Source organism: Rhizopus delemar, genomic scaffold (assembly GCF_000149305.1).
Source record: "Rhizopus delemar RA 99-880 supercont3.7 genomic scaffold, whole genome shotgun sequence".
NCBI lineage: Eukaryota > Fungi > Mucoromycota > Mucoromycetes > Mucorales > Rhizopodaceae > Rhizopus > Rhizopus delemar.
Window position 1 is genome coordinate 1,840,042 of NW_027137833.1, and position 26,863 is coordinate 1,866,904.

The window sequence follows — 26,863 nt, forward strand, 5'->3', positions numbered from 1 at the left end:
ACATTTGTTTTTTGCTAAACGAAGTTCATTTTCTTCAAACCGACAAAATTTGCCAGCCCCACTGTAGATTCTTAGTGGGATGATAATTTTTGAGTTGATAGTAAGCTTGAAAAAAAAGAGCTTTACTATAAAGTTTCAAATTCAATTCGCTTGCAATAAATGATCACTAGATCGTATCAAGTAGATCAGACTAGAGTTTTGTTGAGATAACTTGATTTAAGTAAAAAGAGATACAATAAGAATACATATTGCTTCAAGTGACTTGTCTTGCTTAATAATAATAAAAAAAGATACTTGTGATTTATTTGAATAAAAGGTATTTCAAAAGTAAAATGAAGATAAGCTTGTCGTCAGTGTAAAAAGAAAAAGTTTAAGGTTCTTTCATAATTTAAATTTCACTTTAGTGGTAATTTTAGTATACCTCGATTTATTAAAAATTTTGTAAAAGTGTTTGTATAAGAAGATTTGAGATAAAGATTTCAAATGACTTTGCTTGCTGTAAGTGATCACCAGATCTTGTTGAGTAGATCAGACTTGTTTGTAGTAATTTAATAAGAGATTTGAAAGTGTTTACAATGAAGATAATTTGCTTCAAGGGACTTGTCTTGCTTGTGTTTAAGAGTGTTATACCAAAAGATTCAGAGATAAAGATACTTGATTTATTGGTTATTTATATAAAAAATATAACAAAGAGAAGTTAAGAGAAGTGAAGTAAAATAGAAATAAAAATTTGTCTATTATATAGACAAAAGAAAATAAGGTTTCATTTTTGAAGTAAGGTTCGACTTTTGAAATAAGATTTGATTTTTGAAATAAGATTTGATTTTTAAAATAAGGTTCAAATATTGAATAAGGTTCAAAAAATTTGAATTGATTCAGTATAGGGATTCACAAGACGCAGTCATCATTGGCATCAATATTATTATTTGCTTCGTCACAATATATACAGTAGCGGACAAAACTGGTGCACAAAAATGAAAATCAGTATTGCATCTCCGCCATATGTCTGCGACTTTTGTGGCATATACCATCTGAAAGGCAGTCTAAAATATACATTATGATATGTAAACGGGAACTGTGTCGGGCATCCCTCAGGCATAAGGTCATTTTTAGTGATTTTTTGAATATTTCAATTTTCGCCAAAAATATAGTACTTGTCTAGCCTTCTTTCAATTTTCCTCATATCTCTCCCGTTTGCTTTCAGATTTTACAGTATATTAGTGAGCTTTAGTAGCTCTTGAAAAATACATAAACCCATGCTTATTTTGTATTTCCCATTGAATTCCCCCTTTTGTTTTTACCCTATTCACTATAACAAAGTACTTGCCTTATATGCTTAAGAAAATAAGCAACTGTAAACGCGAAGCTCTGAGATTTCGAATACACTTAGTTCGTATGGCAGCGGATCTTTTTAGGGTAACAAGAATTTCCAAATAGACAATCAACAGGATAAGAAAGGAAGAAAAGAACATCAATGCTTGTGACCGTGGTAGTCGACCGGTCGTAGTCAGCAAAATAACTAATGCAATCATCCGCCTAAAGCTTCGACAAGGACCTTTACGCACAGCTTCTGATGCTCAGCTCTTTTTGAGGTCGTTAGGATACAGTATTAGCAAGCTGTCAGTCAGAAGGCACTGTAGGAAGCTAGATTTTGAATCTGGAACTAAGGAATCGAAGAATTTCATCAGCTGTATAAGCCAAAAAAAGCGATGAAAGTGGTATCGCGACAAACCATCGCATACTATAGAGGGCTGGAAGTCCATCATATTTAGCAATGAAAAAAACATGAAGGTTATGAGTGCAGATAGTATACACTAATATTGAAAGCAAGTCGAGCAACCTTAGCGATCTTTTTACGGTGATCAAACAATGAAGCATGTTGGTTGCTCTGTTACACTTTAAGGCTGTATTAGATGTTGAGGGCCAGGATATGCGTGTCAAGTATACGACGGTGCAATAAACTCATAAATATGCGCATGTATTTTGCTTACTACATATCGCAAAGCCTAGCGTATAGTGGTCTAAAATATCGTAATCTCTCGTTTCAGCATGACAATGACACAAAGCACAAGCCAAGGCATGCCTCAAACTCAATATTTGATAACAGGGCTTCTGTGCTAAGGCATTAGTCGCAACTAATCCCGGCTTAAGCCTTCTTAAGCATGTCCGGTGGCAATTGAAGGCAAAGCTATGACGATACGACACTAGACCAAAAAGGATAGATTATCTTTGGAAAAGAATAGTTAAAGAGCTGGGCTCTTTTATTGAAAATGATATACACGCATACTACTAGCATATGCCAAGAAGAATATTCGATGATATCAAGAGATGAGATGATTATACAAAGTCTTAGATTTTAGACACTTTTGCGGTTTTTAGGAAATATAAAATTTTATAAATAAAAAGCATGTTCCTCGCTCAGTTTTAACAATGTCATGCTAAGAATACACATAAATTACAATAGCTAGTATATTTTCCTTCTAATATAGTTTCATGACTATCGCAATTATCGTGAGCAAGTAATAGTGGTTAAAAGCTGAAAAAAATTTTTGTGCACCAGTTTTGTCCGCTACTGTATATATGAATAATATTTTTTTTTTCTTTTCTTTTTAGCTTTTCTTATTTTTTTGACCTTTTTTATTTTTGCGGCTATTATTATTTCTTTGACAATGGTTGTTAAAATAACTTAAGTTATTTTAACAATCCATGTCGGAGTTGTCTTGTGCTTCATCCAAAGAGACCATTCTCACAACAGTACTAAAAAAACTTGTCTGTATATCTTTCACTACAACATTGTAATAGCTTGTTTTCTATTTAGGCCTTGTGTATTTATAGAGAGTTTAAAGTAGTTTTGAATATAAAGTAAAGTTATATTTGAATATTTTCTTGATAGGAGTGACCACCAGATCTTATTTTAAAGTAGATCAGTCTTGATATAAAGGTAATAGTAGCTTGATATGAGCTTTAAAAGTGATACAATGAAGATATTTGGCTTCAAGGGACTCGACTTGTTGTTGATGTTTAGTAAAATAGTAATGATAATAAAAGAGATTTTCTTTGAATGATATTTATTTAAAAATAATCAAAAGTAAAGTATGTCAGAAGTAAGTTTGTCAAAAGTAAGTGAATTAATTGTTTTTATAGTTTTTATGAATTTTATAACATGCTTTAAATTTAAAGCATGCCTTGATTTTAATGCACCTTATAATTTCTGTACCTTGCATTAATTTTTATGTACCTTCGGGTCAAAATTTATAATCTGCATCCTTACAGTGTTGTTTGACATCTATGTCGAACGACATCAATGTCGCTGGACATCAAAATTATTCTTGTGATCAGCATTGTTCTCTTGACCTAAAATTTCATCATTTGTGCTACAACATCTTCATAATCATAGCTACAGCTTTAATGAAAAAATTCGAAATTGCTATTCTCATTGTAACAATATAAAAATATTCGCTTCGGAAGAAGTTTATTCCGGCCTACCAGATTCGAACTAGTGACCTAAAGATGACAGATTAACTACAGTCTTCCGCTCTACCAACTGAGCTAAGGCCGGATCTTATTTTGTGAATTGGTATAGTAGGTGGAGTGCGCCTTGGGATAGATGTTGCCGACGTCATCAAGTTGCTGAGTGCAGAGGTGTGCTTATAAGCTGTGCTGAATGGAAGATTGATGAGGAAGGAGCGTTTTTTTTATCCTTAACTTTATTTTATATAAACCTAAACCTTAATTCCATTTTTGGATTATTGTAACTAATAAATCCTTATTGTCTCGATCCTTTGTGTTTGTTAAGGATACATAAGATTATAGTCACTTTATTTTAGTAAAAGGAATCAAATATGATCCTGAATAGTATGTTGACATAACTTGGAATCATTTATAACATTATTCCCAACACAGATCAATAAAAGACTTTGATTAGTTTTTTATATTAAGCTTTATTCATATTAACTTCACACAGTCAAATGTATGGCGTGGTTGTAATATAGTTTATTGATGATATGAGCATGTTGAATAAGGAATGACAATTACTTACCGGATCATCATTAAGTCATGTAAACCTTTATCCTAACTGAGATGTTATTATTAGCCGTAATATCCAATCACGGAACTAGAGGATTTTATATTCATCCGTACCGTCTCCTTAAATAGTCCTACATCCAGAGTTATCTGAAACCATCCCAATAGCATAATTGACAATACAAGCTAGGAACAGGCTAAACTAATAATTAGAAATAATAATCATCTATTCTGTCGAATTGATCATAAATCTGTCCTAATTCTTTATCCGTATCATGTCTATAAATACTCTCACTTTTTACATGTAGAATTTATCATATATTCAATCTTAGTTATCTTAACTTAATAAAGAGATACCAAGTTCTAACAGTATTTCTTTATCTTTGTTGTTATACTACTTTTACCTAAAACCCCCTATCCTAAACACACTACGTGCGGCAGTAGAGCAACAACAATACATATCGTAAACAGTAATATTATAACGCCTAAGTACCAATTGTCTCATGTTTTGAGTTGCTTTTTTAGTGTGATGGCCACACAAACATGTCCGGACCGAACAAATGCGGCCCGCATAGCACGTAGTTACCATTTATAGCTTGCTTATGGTTTTTGGGTACATAGCTTCCACATGAAGTTTAAGCCTGCACAGTATGTCTTTCAATATAGAATATGTATTAGTCAGTTGTTTTCTGTCTTGTTTTTATTTAATTCAATATACTGAGGTTGACAGCACATTGCTAGTTATAAAATGTGTTATTGTATTCTGTAAACAAGGTATTTACTTTATTACAGTTAGAAAAGATGTATAATTAAGTTAAATTTAGTAATATGTATTTAAAAGCGTGGTTATCAGAAAATAAGAAGTATTATGTATTTATTTATAAAAGTAGTGCAATTAACGGGATAGCAAATCTTAAATTTTCTTCTATAAAAAAGCAGATCGATTAGGCTGCTTTAATTTTATAAGTAGTTTTTCACTCCTACTTAAAATCTATAAAAGTACAAAAACATCTGTAGGAATTGTGCCACTATCGTTTGAGATTGCAGAAGATGGATTAAGTCGTCACTTATATTATTACTATTCATGTAAATATTGTAATTTTTTTGTGCTCCAAACATACACATTGTATGGTAATTAAGCATTATTAAAGCTTAATAGTGCTGGTATATGGAAATGTAGACTTGTTAACGTATATGTGCATCTGATAAAATAGGCCATTGAATGAGATTCAAGTGTTCATATTAAATTATGTAAAGATCTGCATAATGCTTAGAGCACTTTGTCAACTATATGGTACATATATTATTAAATAAAATTATCATATAAGTTTGGGCTCTATTGAATTCTAATTTTTATTGCCTTTTTGTGAGCAAAATAGTAACCATTGGCGATATATACTCTATTTTATCCCTTTTATAGATCAATTTTTTTTTAAAGCAATGTAACTTTAAGACTTACGCGAAAGATTTGCTGTATAATGGTAATAATGATCAAATGAAAGATACAAACAAAAATAGAGATACTTTCTGAGGCTGATCTTTATTTTAATTTATAGCTTATTGAGTAGGTGGCTTGATACCTTCTATTGTAAGCGTTATTTTAATCCTCAGGTACTTTAGCAAGTGTAATCTATAATTATGGTTATGAAACTTTTCATTTGTTCTTTTGTATGTCTGTCATAGATTGTATTCTTATTCTGTGATTTCCTCACTGATTTGAATAACGTTATTTTGCACATTATTTCAATTATGGGAAGGGTCACTAATATTCCTGACGTTGAATTGGATTTATGATAATAGGAAAATAATCTGTTATCTTAGTTGATAATTCTTCTTATCAAAGAATGATCATTAATACAATACATATCCTAAAAAAGTAAGTTTATTTGAGTTTGTATGATATTATTTAAAAAACTTCTATCATATTTTATCTTACTTACGATCTTGTATTAAGACTTATATTTGTCAATGTTACCTATAGTCAGTTACTGTTTACAAAAAAGTTTACTTTTTTAGCTGTTAAACAAGCAAGTCAAGCAAATAAACTCTATCATTACGACAGTTGATACTTAATGCACTTACTCGATAGCGCTGTTGTTGTTAAATGTTGCTGGGTCAATAAATCTTGCAATACAAATTTGGTTTTGATTATTCGAGTCGCTAAACTTTGGTTCGGAATTTCTTATTGAGACTTTTTAACTTTGCATAAGTTTAATGTCTACGATTGCACTGTGGGGGTCGATCACAAATTATATGACTTCGAAATGTGTTCTCTTATTTCGTTCTATTAGAAATGATAGCTTTAGTCATAAGCTTACATATGATGAAATTTTTAACCCATTCTCGTACCATTTCTACAATTTTGCGGTGTTATTGTTAAGTTTGTCGAATTCACTATGGATGGCATCAAAAACATACATCTCGCTACAATTTTACTTCTTCATGTAACAGATAATTGCTTCAACGATATGCCACTAGGTATGAACAATACTTTACAAATAAGAAAAATTCCAGGTGTATTATTAGTCAATTCTGAATAATAGATTAAATAATAAAAAGGAAATACTTTCATTTGAAGAGAGAGAAACCCCCCCCCCCTCAATTGGTTACATATAAATTGTTTGTAATAAGTGAGAAAAGATGTGCAGTAAGGATAAAGGGGAAATAAAACAAGACAAAAAAAAGTATATAGTATCAAAAATGGGAAGAGAAAAGAAAATAAGTCTCAAAAGATAAAAGCTTCAGGAATTGTGACGACAGCTAAGTACATTAAAGGCAAAATGGAATATTGGAGGTGATGTTGGAAATTTTTGAAACAGAAAATCTTCAAGAGTTAAATGGCTATCAAAACATTATGAGAGGGTCATAGTCCAGAGACGAAGGTAAGAAAAATGTTTTTTTTTTTTTTTTTTTTTGAAAGCAAGAAAAGTCAATGATATGGAGTGACTTATAATGGAGAAGCTCATAAAGCAATGTGGTAGCTGTGCGGTATTTGATGAAAAAAGGAAATAGAAATAAAAATGACGCCAGAAGCGATTAAGATGTGAGTTTTAGGTTTTAGTTATCACATTTTCTCAATTGACCAATATGGTTTTTCTAGTTTCAGAAGTTCCAATTTTTCATTTATTTGAAAAACATAATAGTATTCAAAGTCTTTGTTGTCCTTTTTCGTTCTTGGATCCTATACTTTGACTTCCCATGTCCTACTCTGAACGTAGCATATGTGTCCGTTGGAGACTTAGTTGACTGCCTGATGGCCAATTAAAGTCCTGTTCCAAGCATTCTGATCGCTCTCTTCCCATGAAACATGCTATACAATGTCTCGATATGCATCGAAAGTTACAAATGCCGATTACTGTTGAAGATCCCCTGTTTTTCCTATTGAGCCTATTGTCCACTCGCAAACCACGCTCCTTTCCATCTGTTTTCTCTTGGTTCCCCTGTTGATTCACCATATGTCTGATACTCTTTGAGCTCGATCATAATCAAAGATTACCTCTCTCTCCTCCACCCTTTCCCAGAAAATGACTCTTAGATTGGTTGCCAAACAACTCATACTGATGTCTATGACACGCCTTTTCCCTCTTACTAAATTACTTTTTCTTCTTCTTTCTTTTTTAGTTTTTTCGTCCTTGGTCTCAAAGGATGTTTTTCGATCCCCTTTCATTCCTTTTTGATCTGTCTTAGGGGGTAAGGTTTATGAAAAACACCTGCACTCACTTAAGTCTTTTTTTTTTAATGTAAATAAAAAAATTTAATCGTAATGTTTAAATATTCAACATATCATTTGTGTTATCCGTTGCTCCGGGGTTCAGTCCAGTGTGTTGTTGCCCGCTTTTTCGTTGACAGAGACATTCTAGCTATCATTGTACTCAATGAGCTTAACTTTTATTTTAGGGTGTGGCTTTCTTTTTAAAAACCCATTTTCTCTGTCCTTTTTTGCCTTTGCTCCCATAAGGGATTTTTTAGGCTTCTTTTACGTTTTATTTAGTCTGACTTGAGTAAATATGGTGTCTTGAAACACCGCATCCTCATTTAAGCCTTTAAATAAAATACCTTGTTAAAATGTAATATTCAAGCAAATCCTCTCTTTTTTTTTGTTCCAACGAAAAAGGCTTTTTTTTTTTTGGTTGATTTGGAAACTTTTTTTTTTTTTTTTTTTTTTTTTTTTTTTTTTCTTTTTCTCTCTAATGCGTATACCGATTTATTTTATATTAAGTTATATTTGCTTTATATCATGTCAAACTATCCAACTTCAAAATAATCAAATCATCTTAGCTTCACTTACCTCTGCTACAGCATATCAGTACTACTATTTTTCTATTCCTGCACAGACACAACTCTTGGCAGCAAAACCCAATATATACCTCACTATCACTAGCTGCACCCAAACAGGTCTGAATGCTTTCTTATCTACCACAAATAATATCACTATACCCCAAAACGGCACTCCTCTTAATAATGTAAATGGCCTAATGGTATGGAGCAGTAACAGCACAGTAAATGAAATTTGGATTGCAGTAGGCACAAATCAAACTGAAAATACTGGGACGTATGAGATTGGTGTATCTACTCAACGTAAGCATGTCTACACCCTTTTCTCTATCGTGTACTTTTGCTTACGTACTTTTATATAATAGAAAGTATGCATCTAGTATATAATGATACAAATTCAACAGTACCTTCAATGACATTAGATGACACAGATGGAGATAGCGCCTTATTTTTATCGAATCCGCTTGGAGGATACTTACCCAACTCCACGTTGATCATCACCTCCAACCAACCTGCTGAGCTGTCTTGGTCTCTCTGTGCTGCCAAAATCTACAACATTTCTGGTATTAACATCAATCAGACTATGACAACCCGAGGGCCGACACCAGATACTACACGGAACCAATTCTTCATCTCTGGATTGTCTGAAGCTACTTCATACCGAGCCTATCTGTTGGAGACCTCGAATGGAATCACAGGCATGACAGCACCCATTACGTTCAAGACCAAAGCTGGATCTGGGTGTCAATTGGTCCATGACTTATCGTTTTGTAGCCAAGTAGCCTACAGTGTCCCTTCAAACCCGATGTTAGATCGGTATTCATTAGCAACTGAGTATGATAATCAGGCATACACTACTTTTCAACCTTTTGCCACCTCACTTTCACAATATAACTGTGAATCGACGCAGTATTCCTTGGTGCGTAATTGTACAGACTGTTATCGAGACTATAAGGCTTGGCTCTGTGCAGTTACGATACCAAGATGTACAGACACATCTGATCTAAGACAAGGCTCTCCTTTAGCTGCAGCGCCAGCCCTTCGTGATGTATCCGTCAATGGTTCTCGTAACGCATGGATTGACAATTCCGTGAAACCCAATGAATGGACTGAGCTCTTGCCTTGCATTGACCTTTGCTATCATGTTGTCCAGAGCTGTCCTCCTTATTTGCAATTCTACTGTCCCGTGGGCGACTTGGCTCGCGATCAATATGGCTATTGGCAGACTGGAGACATCATTATAAATAACACAGCACATCAATTTGGCGTTAACAATCCAACATGTAATCGTATGGGATTGGATGCAAAGTTGTTTACAATCACCAGTCATGGTTATAGATTATTAGAAAATCTTTCGTTTTATTTTTCTATGTGTATTGCTTTTTTTATTGTTCTCATTCTTTTATAAATATATATTATACAACTATTTCTTTTTCTATACAAATTGCGTTCACGACTGAGACATAATCTGAAGGGAATCAATAACTTCTTGTACAGTTGGTAAATGCCAAAGGGCTTGAGTCTGTCGATCCTCAGGGCCGACCATGACTGAGAATTTTTCATTCAAATCAATCGTTTTTTTCAATGTTTTGAACATATCCTCATCTGTTCGATCATCGCCACAGCACATTACAAAGTCAAATGGTGTTGATCGGCTGCTTAACAAACGTTTTAAAATCTCGCCTTTGTTCACCATCGCCGGGCGTACCTCTAGATTCTTCTTGCCTATCAGAACTTCAAGAGGAAATTTGCTTAGGATAGCTTGTTCCAAGTGATTTTGACACTCTTTGGCTTGAAAGGCACCATATTCTGGATCAGCAAGACGGTAATGCCAAGTGATTGCACACCGCTTATGCTCAATAAAGCTACCTGTCGTTCGCTCCGTATAATATGTAAAAATTTCTAAAACATCGTTCTTCCAGCTCATATCAAAATGCTCCATTAGATTAATCCACTTCTTGCTTAATGGGTATCTCACAAATGAACCGTGTTCAGCACTCAAGCCCAGATTTTCGATATGGCCCAGCCAGTGGGTTAGCGCGTTCTCATCACGACCAGATATGATCCAGACTTCGTTGCGTGGATCTTGACAGAGTTTTTCAAGATATTCTAGCATATCCTTTGGAGGGATAGCAGCCATAGGTGTCTTTTGAATAGGTGTAAGGGTACCCTACATATTTCATGCATTAATTATAATTCTTTAATATGCTGTTTATAACTCGTTACATCGTAATCAAAACAGAGTAATCTTTTGCTAGATTGTTGATATTGTTCTTGAAGATAGTCTAATCTAAGTTTTGGTGTATTTTTGCTTTGTTCAGATAAAAGACACGTCTGAATTAATGTTTTTGCAAATGAGTGAGCCCAGAATGAAGTTGTATTAGATTTAACATGAGCCAATAATTGCTAACAACAATAGAAATCATAAGGAACCTGTGGTCTATATGCCTATGTATCTGCTTACCATATGTCTTGTTAATTTCTCCTCTTCACTCATCACTAAGGCATCGTTGATAGCTTTTGCTACACCCGAATAATCCCAAGGGTTGACTAATAATGCAGAACTCATTGAGCCTGCTGTACCCGTCAATTCAGAGACAATCAAAGGACCTCTTTTTTCTTGCTGACACATCACATACTCAAAACTTGTCGTATTCATACCATCTCTAATGGATGTGATCAGAGCGGCATCAGCACTGGATAACAAAGCATAGTACTCATCTACTTGTATCTGGTGATAATAGTGGTGCACAGGAGTAAACTCCAGGGAACCATAAGTACCGTTAATGTGGGCAACCATCTCTGATACTCGATGTTCATTCTTGATTGTATCTGCAGAGTTGGGTGAATCAGTCACTTGGATAAGGACCACTTTATTTTGCCACTGAGGATAATCCAACAAGAACTTTTCAAAAGCGGCTAGTTTTTGTAGAACGCCTTGCACTAGATCCAACTTGTCTCTACCCACCAAGATCTTCTTGTCGGAATACATGTCAGCGATTGCATTAATTTTGGGAATCACTTCAGCACTTTTTCGATTGACATCGACTGCCTCTACATTGATGCCAATAGGAAAGGTACCCACATGGCAGAAGTGACCATCGTATTCAACCCCTTCAGGAGATGCTTCATATCCCAAGACACGAGTAGATGTAGAAATAAAATGTCTAGCGTTTGCATATGTCTAAATTCTTATCTTTAGTTATCACGACTACAGTTTGAAAGCACTTCTTACCTGAAACCCTACCAAGTTTGCAGCCAACATTCCCTTTAGAATCTCTTGGCGTTCTATTGTTATGTAGCAATATTAGCTATCTATTGAAAATGCTATTTATATATATATTTACTTGGTAAACATCGAAATATTTCTGAACTTGGGAAAGGTGAATGCAAAAATAATCCAATATGAGCCTTTGGCAACTTTTTACGGATCATGTTTGGTGTTAATAATAAGTGATAGTCATGAATCCAGATTGTATCCCCATCCCGGTATTGTTCCACAGTCAAATCTGCATACTTTTGATTCACTGTCTCATAATAATTCCACCATGTTTTTTCAATTCGTCCATCAGTTGCGTCGTTCCATACAATATAATTAAATAATGGCCATAATACTATTTAATGTTAGTATGAGGAGATACTTAAATCTACAATTTACATGTTTTGCAATAGCCGTGATAATGTCCTAATACGCTTTCATTGTCCAAGAATAAAGGTATGCAGTTATATTCTTGCTCAAGTTGGACTCGTATTGTTTCCTTTTCTTGTTCGTCTAAATTATCCAGCTCACAACGACCAGAATTCCCTTCATAGGCTTGACCTGTCCACCCAATGGACAGTGTCTTCCACTCGTCAGCAAGTGACTGAATACCTGCATACATGGCAGCGTGTTCATGACGAGATCTGAACGACCATTTGTTGTCTTTTGTTGCATTGTGTATGATTTCCAATGGTATTTGATGAGTGATGCTTATAATTCTTCCTTGTTTTTCACTGTTAGCTGATACAAGCGGTACAAATGAAAAATTATCCTGAGTTGTCATTCAAATAAGAAAAGAAGTTTTTTTTTTTTAAAAAAAAAGATTCTCTGATGCAGATCCCTAGATATAAAAGAAATTAAAAAAGCGACCTGGTAAAGGTTTTTGCACACTTGGATTTCTTTTATTTTGTGTGTTATTTGTTACAGCTGGTATGATCATGATACTAGCATGTTGCATGAAGAAAATATCAGAATTTGAAGCAACTAAATGGTACTAGTGATTAGCATTGGCTGACAGAGCAATTGAGAGATAATCAATTATCAATGAGATCTTATTCTATCTTTTTTGTACTTTTGTGATAATAACACCAGTGGTAAAATCAAAATTTCTAGATACTCTGATTACAACAAGTGTGGATTTGAAAAGAATTGGCTGACATATGTATGCTTTGTATAAAATTATACTTATAATCATTACTGTATAATATAAATAATAGGTATATCAGGGTGTTTTATAAATGAATGCTTAAAATAATGAAATCAACAAAAAGATAATTATGTTTTGTACGTAAGAGGAGTTTGTAAAGACCATCATTATATAGAATGTTGGATATCTGGTCAAAAAAATTCAGCAAGAGTTTCAGAACTTTATCTTTATGTTAATAAGGAATAGACGCGGTAGGCAGCTTGATATCTTTGAGAGCTTTATCTTGATATTCGCCATCAACAGAACGCATTACAAGCAAATGAAGGCATTCATAATAACCAAAGAAGCCAAAATTTACCAATTCTTTTCCAGTTCTAGTTGACTTGATTTCGCAATTTAATATTATCAGATTTTCAGGAATATGTTTCAAATTTTCTTCGGCAAGACAAGAAGGATAAATTATTGGTTGTTCAAGCTCCATACCACCCAAAGAATAATAGCAAAATCTTATTTTTCTTCGTAACATAATTATAAGTGGCACATGTTGCATCTCAATGAATGTTGCTTTGATTTGAGTAGATAAAACTTCAGAAGAGACTCGCTATGTTCTCCATGATAATGTAAGTCCCTGATGTGCACGTATAATATATAGATACTACATTACATTGATTATTACGAGTTGAATGAACAGCAATATTTGCGGAATTTTATTGACTAATAAAGTGTTTTATTTGTTTCTGCAAATTATATGCCTTGATTGTTTAGAATACTTGCAAGATGATCCAATAAAATACTTGATTTTCATTGTTTTTCATCCTATCAAATCATAAAGGTATGATTCTTGATTGTTTTCTATTGTGCTTTTAAATAAGTTGTCAGCAATGTGGTCTTTCTGAATTATAAATTTTGTGGTAGGCAAGAATGTGATGTTAGCTACTTTATTATCTTTGGGAAAGAGGTTTTGAAATAATGGAGGCAAATGATTTTATCAACTGTCAAGCGTCAATAGATCACCTTATGACTTAAAGTATAGTCTAAACCTATTGAAGTTCATTTTTGTCGTAAGTTGAGGAAGGTGTTTGCTGCACAAAGCATGACTACAAACTTTATTAATTTGGAACAACGCAAGATTTTCAGAAACAGCATTCTCGACCTGTTGCTTTATTCAAAAGTCATAGGACAGAATTCTCTTCAGATGTCAAAATTTTCATGAAAATTACGAGCATTAAGTGGTTCATCAGAATGGCAAATAGCTGATGGTAGTTTGTAGCATATTTTCCCTTAAAAATTGAACAACACAACGAACAAACTTTGTAATTCGCTTTTATTTCTTTTTATGAATGATTACTAACAACTGTTTGTCTGGTAGGCAAATTGCTCTCATTATCATATTTAGATCCCGTATCTGTCCCCGTGTCAATGAAACTTTTAAACACAGGGTCTATAAGAGATCTTTTTTGCTTTAATCTTGGTTCCAAAACATATGTTAAACCTCTCGGCTGGCAAGACATATTGTAACTTTGAACAATAGCCCTTGGCCGTGGATACCGTTTGTTTATAAAACAAAGAGGAAAATAAAAAAGGTAATTAAATTGAAATAATGTTTTTACTTTATTATGCAGTTGATGCAGTTTATTTGAAAACCTTACCATCAACACAGTCTTCGAAGTCCCAAGCCAAGTACTTGTAGAATTCTTCCTTCTTTTCTTCATATTGAGAGGGTTCAATCTTGGTGAAGTTGTAAGAGGGGTAATCAGCAGCATCGTAAATTTCGAAGGGAACTTCTTGACCACGGATGACAAAGTAACCACCAATGGTGTTATTGTTGTTTTCACCACGAACAATCATGGAGCCGAAAGCGTACTTGTGAGCACGTTCAAGACGAGCATAGAAACCACCAATCAAGTTGTTGGACATGAAAGTTAAGGTCAATTCATCATTGTACTTGTAGTCAACCTTCCAAATGGAGAAGCCTTCAGAGTCAAAGTTATCCCAGAACCACTTGATAGCATCCTTGGTGTCGTTGTTGGAGTATTCACGCTTCCATTGATCCAAAATGAACTTAGAAGGAGGCAACAAATCCAACTTGGACTTAGGCTTGGGAGCAGGCTTGGGTTCTTCTTCAGCGGCAGGGGCAGCTTCCTTCTTGGCTTCCTTCTTGGCAGGAGCAGGAGCGGCTTCCTTCTTCTTGGTTTCCTTCTTGGGAGGAGTGTACTTCAAGGGAGTTTCACAAAGAGTGAGTTCACCAAGGTACTTTTTAAAGATGGGCTTGTTAGCAACAGTAGTGAAGTAACGGGTGACGTTCTTGAATTCAGAACGAGTAGGCTTGTCGAGAAGATTGACAAAGGCAAGGAAAAGGGCAGTGACAACAGAGATATCAGCAAAGGTAACTTCGTTACCGACGAGGTAAGTCTTAGTCAACAAGATCTTGTCTAAAGCACCCAAGGCACGCTTGAAGTTGTTGGTGGCAGCATCAACATTGGGCTTCATGTAAGGGAAGTAACCCAAGATGGGGTACAACCAGTTACCCAAGTGGAGAGAGATTTCATTTTCAGCAAAAAGAGTCCATTGCAAAATCAAAGCCTTTTCAACAGCATTCTTACCCAAAAGAGCAGAGTCTTCCTTAAGGGCAGCAGCGTAGTAAGCAATGGCGGAAGATTCAAAAAGGTTGACTTCAGAGGATTCCAAAACGGGGATCTTACCAAGGGGGAACTTGGCCAAGAATTCTTCGTTTCTGTCCTTGGCTAAATCAAAGCTTTCGACATTGAATTCTAAACCATTGTAAGCAGCCTATTGTGCCAAAAATTAATCACTCTTCATTTCGTTTTACTAATAACTTACAGCAATACTGGCCTTAGCAGCACGAGGGTTGGTAGGGTAGGACTTGATGGTCTAATAAAGAAGGATGAGTGTTTATGTTAAATGGATGGATGGTTTACGTACACCAATGGGGCTCATCTTTAACAATAGAATGAATGAAACTGATAAAATAATTTACGTTGTTATCTCCCATTTTATCTTTCGGCACTGAAAAAATTCTGCCCAATGAAATTAAAGAATTTATCTTTCGTTCACCTTCAGCCGCTGAAGATGCTACAATAAAATGAAAAGAACTCACGTCAGTAAGCTTATGCATAAATCAAGATCCGAGTTAAGAATGAAACAATGATTGTCCTTTCATAGTAATAACTAAAAAAGAAGAAAACTTTTTTCCTAGAAAAAATCAAAGCTAGTAAAATAAATATTGCCTTTGAAATAGCCGTGATTGTAGCATATACTTATACAATTTCATTGTAGAATTAAAAGCTTTGATCCCTGACCTTATGTGCTTTCCTCATCTTTATTTCATATCATAATAGCACAATAATATATTGATTAATTCACCAAAGAATCTACAAATAATGCATATCTCAATCTAGCTGTAATCAACCATCGTCATTTAACTGGAAGAGTATCACCATCAACAACTTATTTTTTACTAACTGTAAATTTCATAAAAGCACTAATTAGCATGTTTATCAGATACGCTTTGTTGTCAAAACGAAAGTGAAACTTCACAGTCAAACTAAAGATGAATCATCTTTTAATAGAAAAAAACTTTCTCATAATAATTGTAGTCAATGTTTTTAATATTGAAGTTATTCATTTTACTACTTGATTTGTTATCAAAGGGAGAGAAGTGAAGACGAAAACTAAAGAAAAAAAAGCAATATATAGTAATTTCTGAAAAGTGAAAGGTATTTTATTCAAGTGCTGGTGTCATGCTAGTCTTCTCTGCATTGTTCCAATGTTAACAAGTGACAGCATGTCAAAGATGGAGGATATTTAAACTTTTCACCCTATTCTATTTGATGAGTTTTAATGAACATAGAATTTCAAAAATTTGTTAGAGTTCAAATTCTATTTCCGATCACTGTAACTTTTCTTTTTTATTAACTTATACAAGAATGCAACCATTACTCTTTGGGTTATTCTTCGTGGCGAGCTTATTCACTGCTACTGTTAATGCTATTCATTTCGACTTGCCCGCTTTTACTATCGAACATGCTGAAGAAGGAACCAAGTGTTTTAGCCAGTATGTTCCTGACGACACTTTAGTTTTGGCAGTTGTCAATATCGGAGAAGGTTATAATCAACGCGTGAATCTCGAGGTAATAAAAATTCAAGCATCAAGGAAAACTCATTATTGAAATTCTGTTTGTCTAGATATTAGATGACAGTGAAACACCTAATGTTTATGTAAAAAAGAATGATGTCTCTGGTGAGCTTCGTAATGCTTTTAATACCAACAAGGAAGGTGAAATCTATATTTGCTTCGAAAATATTCTCGACAGTGGTACAATAATGAATAGCAGTGTCTCACATCACAGATAATGAATAATGCAATATATCATTAGGCTTTAAGGAAGGACCACAATATAAACGTTCTATTGAATTACAATTCAGTGTTGGAGCTGAAGCAGCTGATTTTAAAAAGATAGCAAATGATGAAAAGTTAAGTCCTCTTGAACTTGAACTTCGAAAGTTGGAAACAGTTGTGAATGAAATTGTGGATGAAATGAATTATTTAAAGCGACGTGAAACTAAATTAAGAGATACCAATGGTAAATTACTATAATAAATAACAGCAATAAAGGATACTGACCAACACACTATATAGAATCTACAAACGAAAGAGTGAAATGGTTCAGTATCTTATCCTTAATTACACTCTTTGGACTTGGTACATGGCAAGTTTTATATTTACGTCAATTCTTTAGAAGAAAGAGATTAATTGACTAAACAATAAAAGCCTTTATTGTTCGAGTTCTTTAAGTAACTTGATAATGATTTCACCAGCAAGTCTAAAATCATCAAGTTCTAAATAAATTTGAGAGCACAATCTAACCCACCACTTGCCATTGTTCTTGTACACGTTCAGGATTGAATTGTGTTCAAAAATAGACTTTTTCATAAAGAATCTTGTAATTTCATAGTCTGACAACTTCACAGTAGAAGGAATGGGCAATTCAATATTCACCATGTTAGCAGTCAATGTCTTGGTTGAGTTCTCCATAACTTGTGTACCCAACATGTTTGCAACAAGCTTTCCACCTTCGACAGCCAATTGATGATTATATTCACAAATAGCTTCTTCTCCACCAATGGATTCACGATAGTCCAAGGCTGGTCCTACGCAAAGAAAAGGGATGACATCCACCACGCCCGGAAGATGTTCTTCCTTAAATGTAGATCCATCTGTAGGATCTGGATGATGCTGAAATGCATAGTTGATGACAGTTGGGTGAATGAAGCCTTGATTACGCTTGGCTACATACAAAACGGTACAACCACGTGGGGTGAATAGCCATTTGTGACAATTAGCAAAGAAAAAATCAGGATCCAATTCCGTCAAGTTCAATTCAACATGTCCCAAACTGTGAGCACCATCCACCAAGGACAAAATGTCATATTCCTTTAGTAGCTTGACCAAGCTCTTGTAGGGTTTGCATACACCTGGAACTGAAGTGATAACATCCAACATGCAGAGACGAATCTTACCACTTTCTTTTGCATTTTCTCTCTCAATTGCTTCACGGGTTAAACGAATCACATCATCGTCTTCAATAGGATAACTAAGATTAATCCTTACCAGCTCTACTTTTTTGTAATTTTGCAAGAACTCCAAGGTTTTATCACAATTTACATATGCTGTTTGGTACTACAGAGATGTGTACATATTAATTTTTTTTTTTAATATTCAAGAATGGCTTACGCAAAGAATCTTGTCACCTTCTTCAAAAGGGAAACTTCTCAGGATATTATTAGCAGCAGTAGAAGCGTTCAGGTCAAATACAAGATCTTTAGGATCACAGCGAAGAAGAGTAGCAGCACGTTTAAGGTTATCTTCTATTAGTTCTCTTACTTCAAATCGGTTCCATCGATCAGGATGTTGTTCAGCTCTTTGCCGGTATTGATCAATAATAGGCTGAAGTGCTTTAGGATAAGCTCCATAAGAGCCATGAGACAAAGGAAGATATTTCTCTTCAAAGGGAAATTCCTTTTTATATTCTCTACCAAAGGACTTCTTCATGTTTATGTGTACGTGAGAAAGAAAAAAGAAATCAAAGATGTACTTTATGCTTTTATAGTCTCCGATTTGCTGAGTGACTCATTATTGCTTACACATTTATAATAATTACCTTAGAAATTGCTATTATAAGACAAGCAAATGATTCTTTTGGTTACTAAATAATCTAATTGTCTGTAACTAATAAAATAAGTAAAAAAAAAGAGGTATAAAGTGAATTTTTTATTCTAGTTTTAATTTAATTATGGAAATGACGTAGATAGATTTACAACACACTTTTATTTTTACTTATACAATCAAGATAACCAACTAGTCCATCATTTGATAGTCATATATCTATAAAGTTATGATCAGCAAAGGTGTGCATCTTTAAAGAGAGGGGAAAAAAAGTAAATGATCTTGTGAAATATAAATGTAACCGCAGCAACATAAACTACAAAATTGAATTTACAACTCAAGAATAGCGTGCAATGTAGTTCAGTCAAAAGCATGTTGCTTGGTGTTGACAATTAGCATCTTATTGCTCGTTTTAGAAAAGTATACAATGGCTATTGAATTAAGAGCTCGACGCGTTAGGAAGGTTCCGTGTATACAGATTCACGCTGTGACTGAGTTCAATGCCAAGAACAGCACACGCACATTGATCTATTCTTTATCTAATTTCTCTTTTTATATGTTTGCCTATGAATGCTCATCAATTTAAGTAATTATACAATTGTACTATTTTTGTTTGTAAATGACTACTTGATAGCACATCTATTAATACCCACCCATTTTCTATCCAATAATCTAGAATATAAACTGCATCTTATTCGATCAACCAATCAAATTGACTGAGATTCAAGATAGACGTCATAAAACACAGGAGATAGTTCTCTATCCCACGTGTATATACGTGAATGTAGACTAAGAAAAAGAGAGATTAAGCTCGTGTGTGTATATGATTGTAATATATTAATTACAGACAGCGTCTTTTTTTTTTTGACAAATTATTAAACTTGTCCTTTTTTGAAAAAAGAAAAGAAGAGAGGAGTTTGGTGTAACAATACATTAATTATTGTCCACTTTATTGTTATTATTAACAATAAAAAAAAAAAGCAAAAAAGTAGCTACAAAATCAAAGTACCTGTTCTCTTCTTGCTTCTTTTTGACATTTTCTTGAGGTTTTGCTCAAGAAATAAAAATAAAAAGCAAGCTTTCTTCATGTAAGCTTTTTAAAACTCCTGTCAATAAAGGGCACTGTCACGCGTTAATTATCTCAATTCAGCAAAGAAGGCTTTTTCTCTTTTTTTTTTTAATTTTTATTATAAACTTGCTCTTTTTTTTTACTTTTTTTTTTTTTTTTTTTTTTTTTTTTCTATTTTGCTTTTTTTAAAAAAGGATGGTTGCTGAGATTGAACCAACAGCAACAGCTGTAAACAGTGAACAAGGACCTCAGCGTAGTGTACCTGCAAAGACGATAGGTAACTATACACTTCAACAAAGCCTTGGTAAAGGTAGTATGGGGAAGGTCAAATTGGGGGTTCATAATATTACTGGTGAAAAGGTAAAATTTACATAAATGAATTACAGTCTATCTAACTTCCTACTATAGATTGCAGTCAAAATAGTACCTCGAGCCAATTTACAAATGTTTAGTTCGCCTTCATATATCAATGGTAAAACAATGCAACAAATTGCCAAGGAAAAGGCAAGAGAAGAAAATAGAGAGATGCGTACAATTAGAGAGGCACACATGATGATGTTGTTAAAGCATCCAAATATTGTTGGGCTGAAGGATCTTGTTATACAAGGACCTTATTTTTACATTCTTATGGATTATGTCAGTGGTGGCCAATTGCTTCACTATATTGTTAAGAGGCAACGATTATCTGATAGACGTACACGGCTGTTCTCACGGCAAATTATCAGTGCCCTTGATTATCTACACCGTAACTCAATTGTGCATCGGGACTTGAAGATTGAGAACATTATGATTGACAAGTCTGGAAGACAGATCAAGATCATCGACTTTGGATTATCTAACCTATTTTGTCCAGAGAGACTCTTGACTACATATTGTGGTTCACTTTATTTTGCTGCTCCTGAATTATTAAGGGCAAACCCTTATCAAGGTCCTGAGGTGGATATTTGGAGTTTAGGTGTAGTGATCTACGTGATGGCTACAGGTTCTGTCCCCTTTGATGATAAATCAATGCCTGGCTTACATGAAAAAATAAAGAAAGGACATGTCGACTACCCTATTCACCTCACTGAGGACTGTAAAGATCTACTCTCCAAGATATTCATTACGGATCCAGCTAAACGCATCATCATGACTGATATCATACATCACCCCTGGATCAACAAAGATGCAGCCCTCATCAAGAATCATTTGCCTTCTCGAAAGCCCATTAGTCTTCCAATAGACCTTAAAGTAATTGAAAGAATGTCTCAGGGATTTGATTTGGGAACAGTGGAGGAAATAAAACAAAAATTAAATGTGATTGTTCAATCTCCAGTCTATCATCATGCTATTGAGTCTATCGCTCAAATCAAGAAGATTTCTCATGAACTTGGTGATGGCGTTGTCTATGATGGACCACAGTCTGTGCCAGCTGCTTATCATCCTTATTTATCACTTTATTACTTGGCTGCTGAAAAGCAACTTGCTGGTGAACAGCAGGTGGCGGCTCATCGTGCTTTATCAATCAAACGAAGTCTGTCTTCAAAGGGCTCGATAGAGTCCATGGGCGGTGGAACATCGTCGGCTCGTAGCAGTCAAGCCTCTTTGGTAGACGAATCATCTGGGCCTCGATTGCTAACTGAGGTGCCTATTAACCAAACACCTGTGGCTGCAGCTACTTCTACAGCCATCATATCTACCAATTACCTCACTCGTATACAGCGCTGGCTACGTTCATCTTTATCTCAACATCAATTACCCATCGAAAGTCAACAAGCACCTCCTCCTGTGCCTCCACTTATAGAAAGCAAGCCTATTATAGAAGAAGCAGAAGAAACAAAAGAAGATATCACTACACTTTACATTGACAATAATACTACTACTACTACTACTACCACTAATGATAACAGCAATAATAATGAACAAGACAATAACAACATGGCAACTGCTGGTTCAGGGGCTCAACAATTACAGGGAAGTAAATCTCTTTTTAGAAAATTATCAAAAGCCATCTTACGTAAAGAATCATCTAAATCACTCGACAAAAAATTAAACCACCTTGCTGTACCCGACAATAGTGATAATAGCATTGAAACAATTGATAATCAAGAAGATACACCACCTCCTGTACCACCCAAAGATAATTTCAACTACATACGCGTTCCTCCACCTGGCATGTCTGTTGCTACCGTCACCTCGCGCCAAACAGCACACACGGTCGATCTGAATACAGCTATGGCTCAAGTCAAGCAGCCTACTCCTCAAGTCACCCGGTCTGCTTCTTTGGCAGCTCCTTCTGGTAATACGCGCCGACGTCCTCGTCAAGGCTCTGTGAATCGACTGACTGGTAAAATTGGTTCCTGGCTAAGTCGTTCTGCATCTGTCAAACATCAGTCTTGAAGTAATTTATTAAATTATTAAAGAAACTATTATTCTGTTGTTTTCTTTTCAAGTCGAACTTTAGGAATACTCTGTGATCTGTGTTTAGTTTTGTGTTTGCATTAGAAATAATGATTACTTTACCATGTCAGGCTTCATCATCTATTTTATATTATTAGTCATATAGTTTGAAAACATTAAGCGGATACTGTTACCCTGTTAACTACAGTACTTCCAGCAGCCATACCAGTACACATGATTACAAATGTATAAAATTTGTTTATTTTAGCCATTTTGCTTGTGAATATGTCAAGTAACAGAAAGAAAAAATTTGATGACGTGTAAAATCTTTTTTCTTTTTTTTTTTTTTTTTTTTTTATTGTTGTTACTTTTTTTTTTTTTTTTTTTTTTTTTTTTTTTTTTTTTTTTCCTTACTTTTTAATACAATATATAATGGGAAAGACAAGCACACCAGAATTAAAAAAGTAACAACATCAATGGCTACTTTAGATCAGCGTAATTAACAGAATATTTAGATACATGGACAAACGTCTTTCACTTCAGCTTAATGGTAATCGTAAAGTCACTGGTGTTCTTCGCGGATATGATCCTTTTATGAACATTGTTTTGGATGAAACAATTGAAGAAGTGAGTTCAACTGAGAAACACAACATTGGCATGGTTGTAAGTAGAAAGTAAGTTACAAATACATTCGATTTTTTAATTCCTACATTTAGGTTATTCGCGGTAACAGTATTGCTATTATGGAAGCACTTGAACGCATTTAAAATAAATTAGAAAAAACCTTTTTTATTTATTCTTTTTGGTTTCCTTTTCATCCTCTTCACCCACTTGACCGTATTCATTGGCACGTGTAGGATCTACTTTATAGGCATGTCTTTGATACAAGTAGACAAAAAATACAACATCATCTCGAAGACAAGCAAGACGATGTAACGTAGGCATTTTGATCACAAACGCAAACAAATCATCTAAGTATAAAAGGTTATTCATCTTTTTCTTGAACTAAAAAAGGAATTTTACCAATAAAAGTGTTGAGTGATTTATACATTAATGTCTTCCAAGGCATATGTGCAACCTAAATGTTTAATCAGTCCTTGTGCATCTTATTTTCTAGCCTAAAGCTACACTTACGCTCTTGAGCTTATAATTGATATAGAGTTGAGGCAACATGGTTATGAACCCAAACATATACACGAACTCTACAAGTGTCTTGAGTACATATGAATACCAACTCTTGTGCTCATCATATAGGAGTGAGTAAACTGCATATCCAGCCAAGAGAGGATAGGCAACCCAAGTAAGATACTTGAAAGCTACTGCATCGTATTTAGCCGTCTCATCTTCTTCCTCTGAGGCATTCTCTTGTTGATGGCCTAATTTAGGAATCAACGACCCAGGTGTCCAGACCAGTTCATACTTTAGAGCCTTAAAAACCTTCCAGATTTCAAGGAGCAATCCAAACCCTTGACTGATCAAAATCATCCAGGAGGTCTCTTGGCTGTTATCAAATAAATACAAAAAGATGACAATCTGGAAAAAGATATTGACCAGCAGTGTACGTACAGAGATACCCGTGCTGTTGGATTTCTTCTTCCAGAAGGCAATGTCGTTTTTGAATGCCAACATTTCAAAGACAGAGTGCAGACAACTGACAAGGATAGTTGTGCCAAGCAAGACTGGATTAGTCTCAAGGAACATGCGTTTGGCCTCATCCATGTCGCTGGACGTCATGCCGCCCAAGGGATTATTGGCTTGCTGCTTCATGTTTTCGTCCAAGGTGGCAAAGATATTGAACTTCCACATCGAGATGGGTTCAATATGAATCGTGAGAGGTAAGGAACTCACAGTTTCATTGATCGCATAAGCATTTTGTCGAAGCTGCCAAAAATCATTGGGGAATACAATTGGGCGGTAATAACTTACTTTGCCTTGAGAATCACGAGAAAGCGCATGGTTCATGGGAATGTCTATCTTTTGCATTATGTTTCATTCTTTTATACGCAAACACCCAAAAAAAAAAAACTTACATTGTAAAATGGCAGGTTGTAAACCGTTTTTAGGAAGGACGCTCTTTGTGTCACTGATTAAACTCAATGTGAAATTTTGTTGCCAGTAAGCAACTAAAGGAGCTCGTCGTGTAAAGTTACCCAAGATACCGAAAGCACTTGACACCCCCTATATTCACTTTGTTTATAAGAAAAAAAAGGTTTTTTCGATGTTTCATCGTTACCTCTTCTTGTTGTGGTTTTTGCTCTTTTTGTGGTGCTTCCTCTTCTTGATCATCCTTTTTCAACAAGTTTTTCTGCTTTATGGTTGCTTTTTGAGGATAAAACTTGGTCAATACTAAATAGATGGTTGTTTAGCATATAGCATCATAAGCAAATTCATGCGTATCTATACCATGTCGTTGATAAACAACTGCATCAGGAACGTGAGCTGGATGACGAGGATCAATGGGCATACGATCTTGTGTGACAAAGATATGAGCATAAACAGTGCCATTGTTTTGAATAGACTATAAAGCTTTAGTTACTGTCCATTATATTTGACTGTGTGTTTATACTTTTGTCGCAGGGATATGGATGTCGTATTTTTTTCCTTCAAACCATTCGCCATACTGAATACCGAAACTTTTCACATCAGGTTGCTTATTGTAGTCGTTGAAATACTCATCTTGACTAACGTAAATTGATACATCTAAAGGAATACCTGTTTGCCAAAGAGGGGCAATGGCATCAGGCAAATCAGAGGCAGGAATGATTGGATTAGGAAAATAATAAATATTTTCTGGAACAGATGCATAGTCTCGAAGTTGATGAGCAATGCTATTAGGAGTAGATTCTGAGTGAGAATAGGTTTCTTGTGGAGATGGAGTTGAAGTAGGTGTCTCGGTCTTGTTAAATCCTAAAGAATTATGTTTTAGCGTTCATGAAGTAAAGGAGATGTCCTTTTTTTATACCTCCAGTAAGCATTTTCATAATCAGCCAAAAGAAGACGACTTGAATAATAGAACCAGAGATCTGTTGAAGAAAAGACTTTTGTTTTGGTTGTTCACCAGTTCCTTCTGGAACCGGTTGTGAGGTACTCTTATCTGCCATCTCTGTAGACACAGAAAAGAAAAAAGAAATAAAAGAAATGGAAGATTTATCTTTTGTACAAAAAGCCCGACAAGGGTAAAATCAGAGATAAATACGTAAACAACATTTTATGTATTTTGTTATATACACAGTCGATATCAATTTGCTAATATAGTCTTGTGAAGTTAAGAGCAAATGAATTCAAATTGTATTTTTTTTTTTTTTTTTTTTTTTTTTTTACTATTTTGGATAGGTTAACCTTGCATATATGCTCAATTCATACAATTTAGCACTAATCACGTACATGCAGTGGTTATGCTTAGTTAGTTTGAGTAAGATGACTGCAATAAAAATAAGAAAAGGCCATCCACTTTAAAGCACCTAGACTTTTACTAGTCAAACAGATACTAATTGAATACGATTGTTTTTATTCTTATTTAAATAAAATAAATGCTTTGATTATTGTAGAAATTAATAATAATAAATTTGTTTGTATGCATAAATTTCAAAAGCAAAAAAAAATGAACTTTTACGCGTCTATTGTTAAAAAGTGAAAAAAAAAAGGGGAGATGATTGTTATGAATAAAAGAAATGATTTGCCTGTACCATTATTGATAGACTCACGCAAATCATTACAAATAGCATGATTCCATTTATGCCTTCAAATATTAAACAGTGACACGATTTCCATTTAGATGGTTCCAGAAAAAAAGTTGGATCCCAATTTTTTATTTTTCAGACGAAAAAAGTTTGAATACAACCTAAAGACACACAATCAACCCATCAATTTCTTTGATATTGTCAGATCTTTACGAAAAGAGAAAGAGAGAGAGGGAGAGGGGGGGGGAGAAAGAGGGTTGGCAAAGGAACAGAAACACGTTTTTTGGTATAGTTTTCATTGACAAGCGTTGTTTGAAAGCACATTAATTTTTTTTTTCATTTCAACAGTCCAATCATCAAGTCCCCATTGGCTTAATAAAGAAGTCGTGACTGTGTACTCCTCAATGAAACTATAAATAAGCCTTATTTTTCACTGCCCTAAAATTTTTTTTTTCTTCTTTACACTTCCAATCTTGGAGGTTAAGAAAAGGAACTTGGTAAGTGTAGTTTTATATAAAAAATGTTGTGTGTGGGACGATGAAAAACTTTACTTGTCTTCATCTTATCTTATCGACCATGGTGAAATAAACCGCAGTGCTTCGCTGAGCGCTGTTGATACTTGCCAGTATAACTTCCTGACCACACTTACAACGTTTATCTTGTCATTAAAATTTCTTTATTAATAATTTTTTATAGTTTTTCTGTAGAGAAAAAGAAGAAACTTTTTTTATGGTTACGTACATGCTTTATTAATGTCAATAAAAGGTAATTACATAAACATTATTCCAAGTGATGATGAAATCCCGTGTTCGCAGTTTCCTCCAGAAGAGACTTGTTGTGGTTT

The 26,863-nt window shown here is 34.5% G+C and overlaps 8 protein-coding genes and 1 non-coding gene across 9 annotated transcripts; 3 read left to right on the forward strand and 6 right to left on the reverse strand.

Annotated features, from left to right (window-relative positions):
- Positions 1 to 3,476: 3,476 nt before the first annotated feature.
- RO3G_19106 lies at positions 3,477 to 3,559 on the reverse strand. Its single transcript has one exon. It is a non-coding gene; the product is annotated as a tRNA-Tyr (tRNA).
- Positions 3,560 to 8,213: 4,654 nt separating this feature from the next.
- Positions 8,214 to 9,706, forward strand: RO3G_09907 (uncharacterized protein; the record flags this gene model as incomplete). The annotated part of the gene is made up of 2 exons (XM_067664492.1): positions 8,214 to 8,601; positions 8,664 to 9,706. The coding sequence occupies 2 exons, from the start codon at positions 8,214 to 8,216 to the stop codon at positions 9,704 to 9,706; spliced, it is 1,431 nt and encodes a 476-aa protein (XP_067520593.1).
- A 42-nt stretch (positions 9,707 to 9,748) lies between these two features.
- On the reverse strand, positions 9,749 to 12,232 carry RO3G_09908 (uncharacterized protein; the record flags this gene model as incomplete). Its single annotated transcript, XM_067664493.1, has 7 exons — positions 9,749 to 10,468; positions 10,525 to 10,704; positions 10,763 to 11,482; positions 11,534 to 11,586; positions 11,646 to 11,912; positions 11,957 to 12,118; positions 12,178 to 12,232. The coding sequence occupies 7 exons, from the start codon at positions 12,230 to 12,232 to the stop codon at positions 9,749 to 9,751; spliced, it is 2,157 nt and encodes a 718-aa protein (XP_067520594.1).
- A 704-nt stretch (positions 12,233 to 12,936) lies between these two features.
- RO3G_09909 (uncharacterized protein) lies at positions 12,937 to 13,185 on the reverse strand (the record flags this gene model as incomplete). Its single annotated transcript, XM_067664494.1, has 1 exon — positions 12,937 to 13,185. One exon carries the CDS (start codon positions 13,183 to 13,185, stop codon positions 12,937 to 12,939), a length of 249 nt encoding a protein of 82 aa, XP_067520595.1.
- Positions 13,186 to 14,336: 1,151 nt separating this feature from the next.
- On the reverse strand, positions 14,337 to 15,717 carry RO3G_09910 (uncharacterized protein; the record flags this gene model as incomplete). The annotated part of the gene is made up of 3 exons (XM_067664495.1): positions 14,337 to 15,494; positions 15,546 to 15,596; positions 15,703 to 15,717. The coding sequence occupies 3 exons, from the start codon at positions 15,715 to 15,717 to the stop codon at positions 14,337 to 14,339; spliced, it is 1,224 nt and encodes a 407-aa protein (XP_067520596.1).
- A 934-nt stretch (positions 15,718 to 16,651) lies between these two features.
- Positions 16,652 to 17,322, forward strand: RO3G_09911 (uncharacterized protein; the record flags this gene model as incomplete). Its single annotated transcript, XM_067664496.1, has 3 exons — positions 16,652 to 16,855; positions 16,911 to 17,040; positions 17,102 to 17,322. 3 exons carry the CDS (start codon positions 16,652 to 16,654, stop codon positions 17,320 to 17,322), a joined length of 555 nt encoding a protein of 184 aa, XP_067520597.1.
- Positions 17,323 to 17,499: 177 nt separating this feature from the next.
- Positions 17,500 to 18,777, reverse strand: RO3G_09912 (uncharacterized protein; the record flags this gene model as incomplete). Its single annotated transcript, XM_067664497.1, has 2 exons — positions 17,500 to 18,405; positions 18,460 to 18,777. 2 exons carry the CDS (start codon positions 18,775 to 18,777, stop codon positions 17,500 to 17,502), a joined length of 1,224 nt encoding a protein of 407 aa, XP_067520598.1.
- A 1,378-nt stretch (positions 18,778 to 20,155) lies between these two features.
- On the forward strand, positions 20,156 to 22,339 carry RO3G_09913 (uncharacterized protein; the record flags this gene model as incomplete). Its single annotated transcript, XM_067664498.1, has 2 exons — positions 20,156 to 20,320; positions 20,369 to 22,339. The coding sequence occupies 2 exons, from the start codon at positions 20,156 to 20,158 to the stop codon at positions 22,337 to 22,339; spliced, it is 2,136 nt and encodes a 711-aa protein (XP_067520599.1).
- A 789-nt stretch (positions 22,340 to 23,128) lies between these two features.
- RO3G_09914 (uncharacterized protein) lies at positions 23,129 to 25,440 on the reverse strand (the record flags this gene model as incomplete). Its single annotated transcript, XM_067664499.1, has 8 exons — positions 23,129 to 23,310; positions 23,363 to 23,417; positions 23,474 to 24,309; positions 24,370 to 24,517; positions 24,573 to 24,685; positions 24,743 to 24,857; positions 24,906 to 25,246; positions 25,302 to 25,440. The coding sequence occupies 8 exons, from the start codon at positions 25,438 to 25,440 to the stop codon at positions 23,129 to 23,131; spliced, it is 1,929 nt and encodes a 642-aa protein (XP_067520600.1).
- Between the last annotated feature and the right edge of the window lie 1,423 nt (positions 25,441 to 26,863).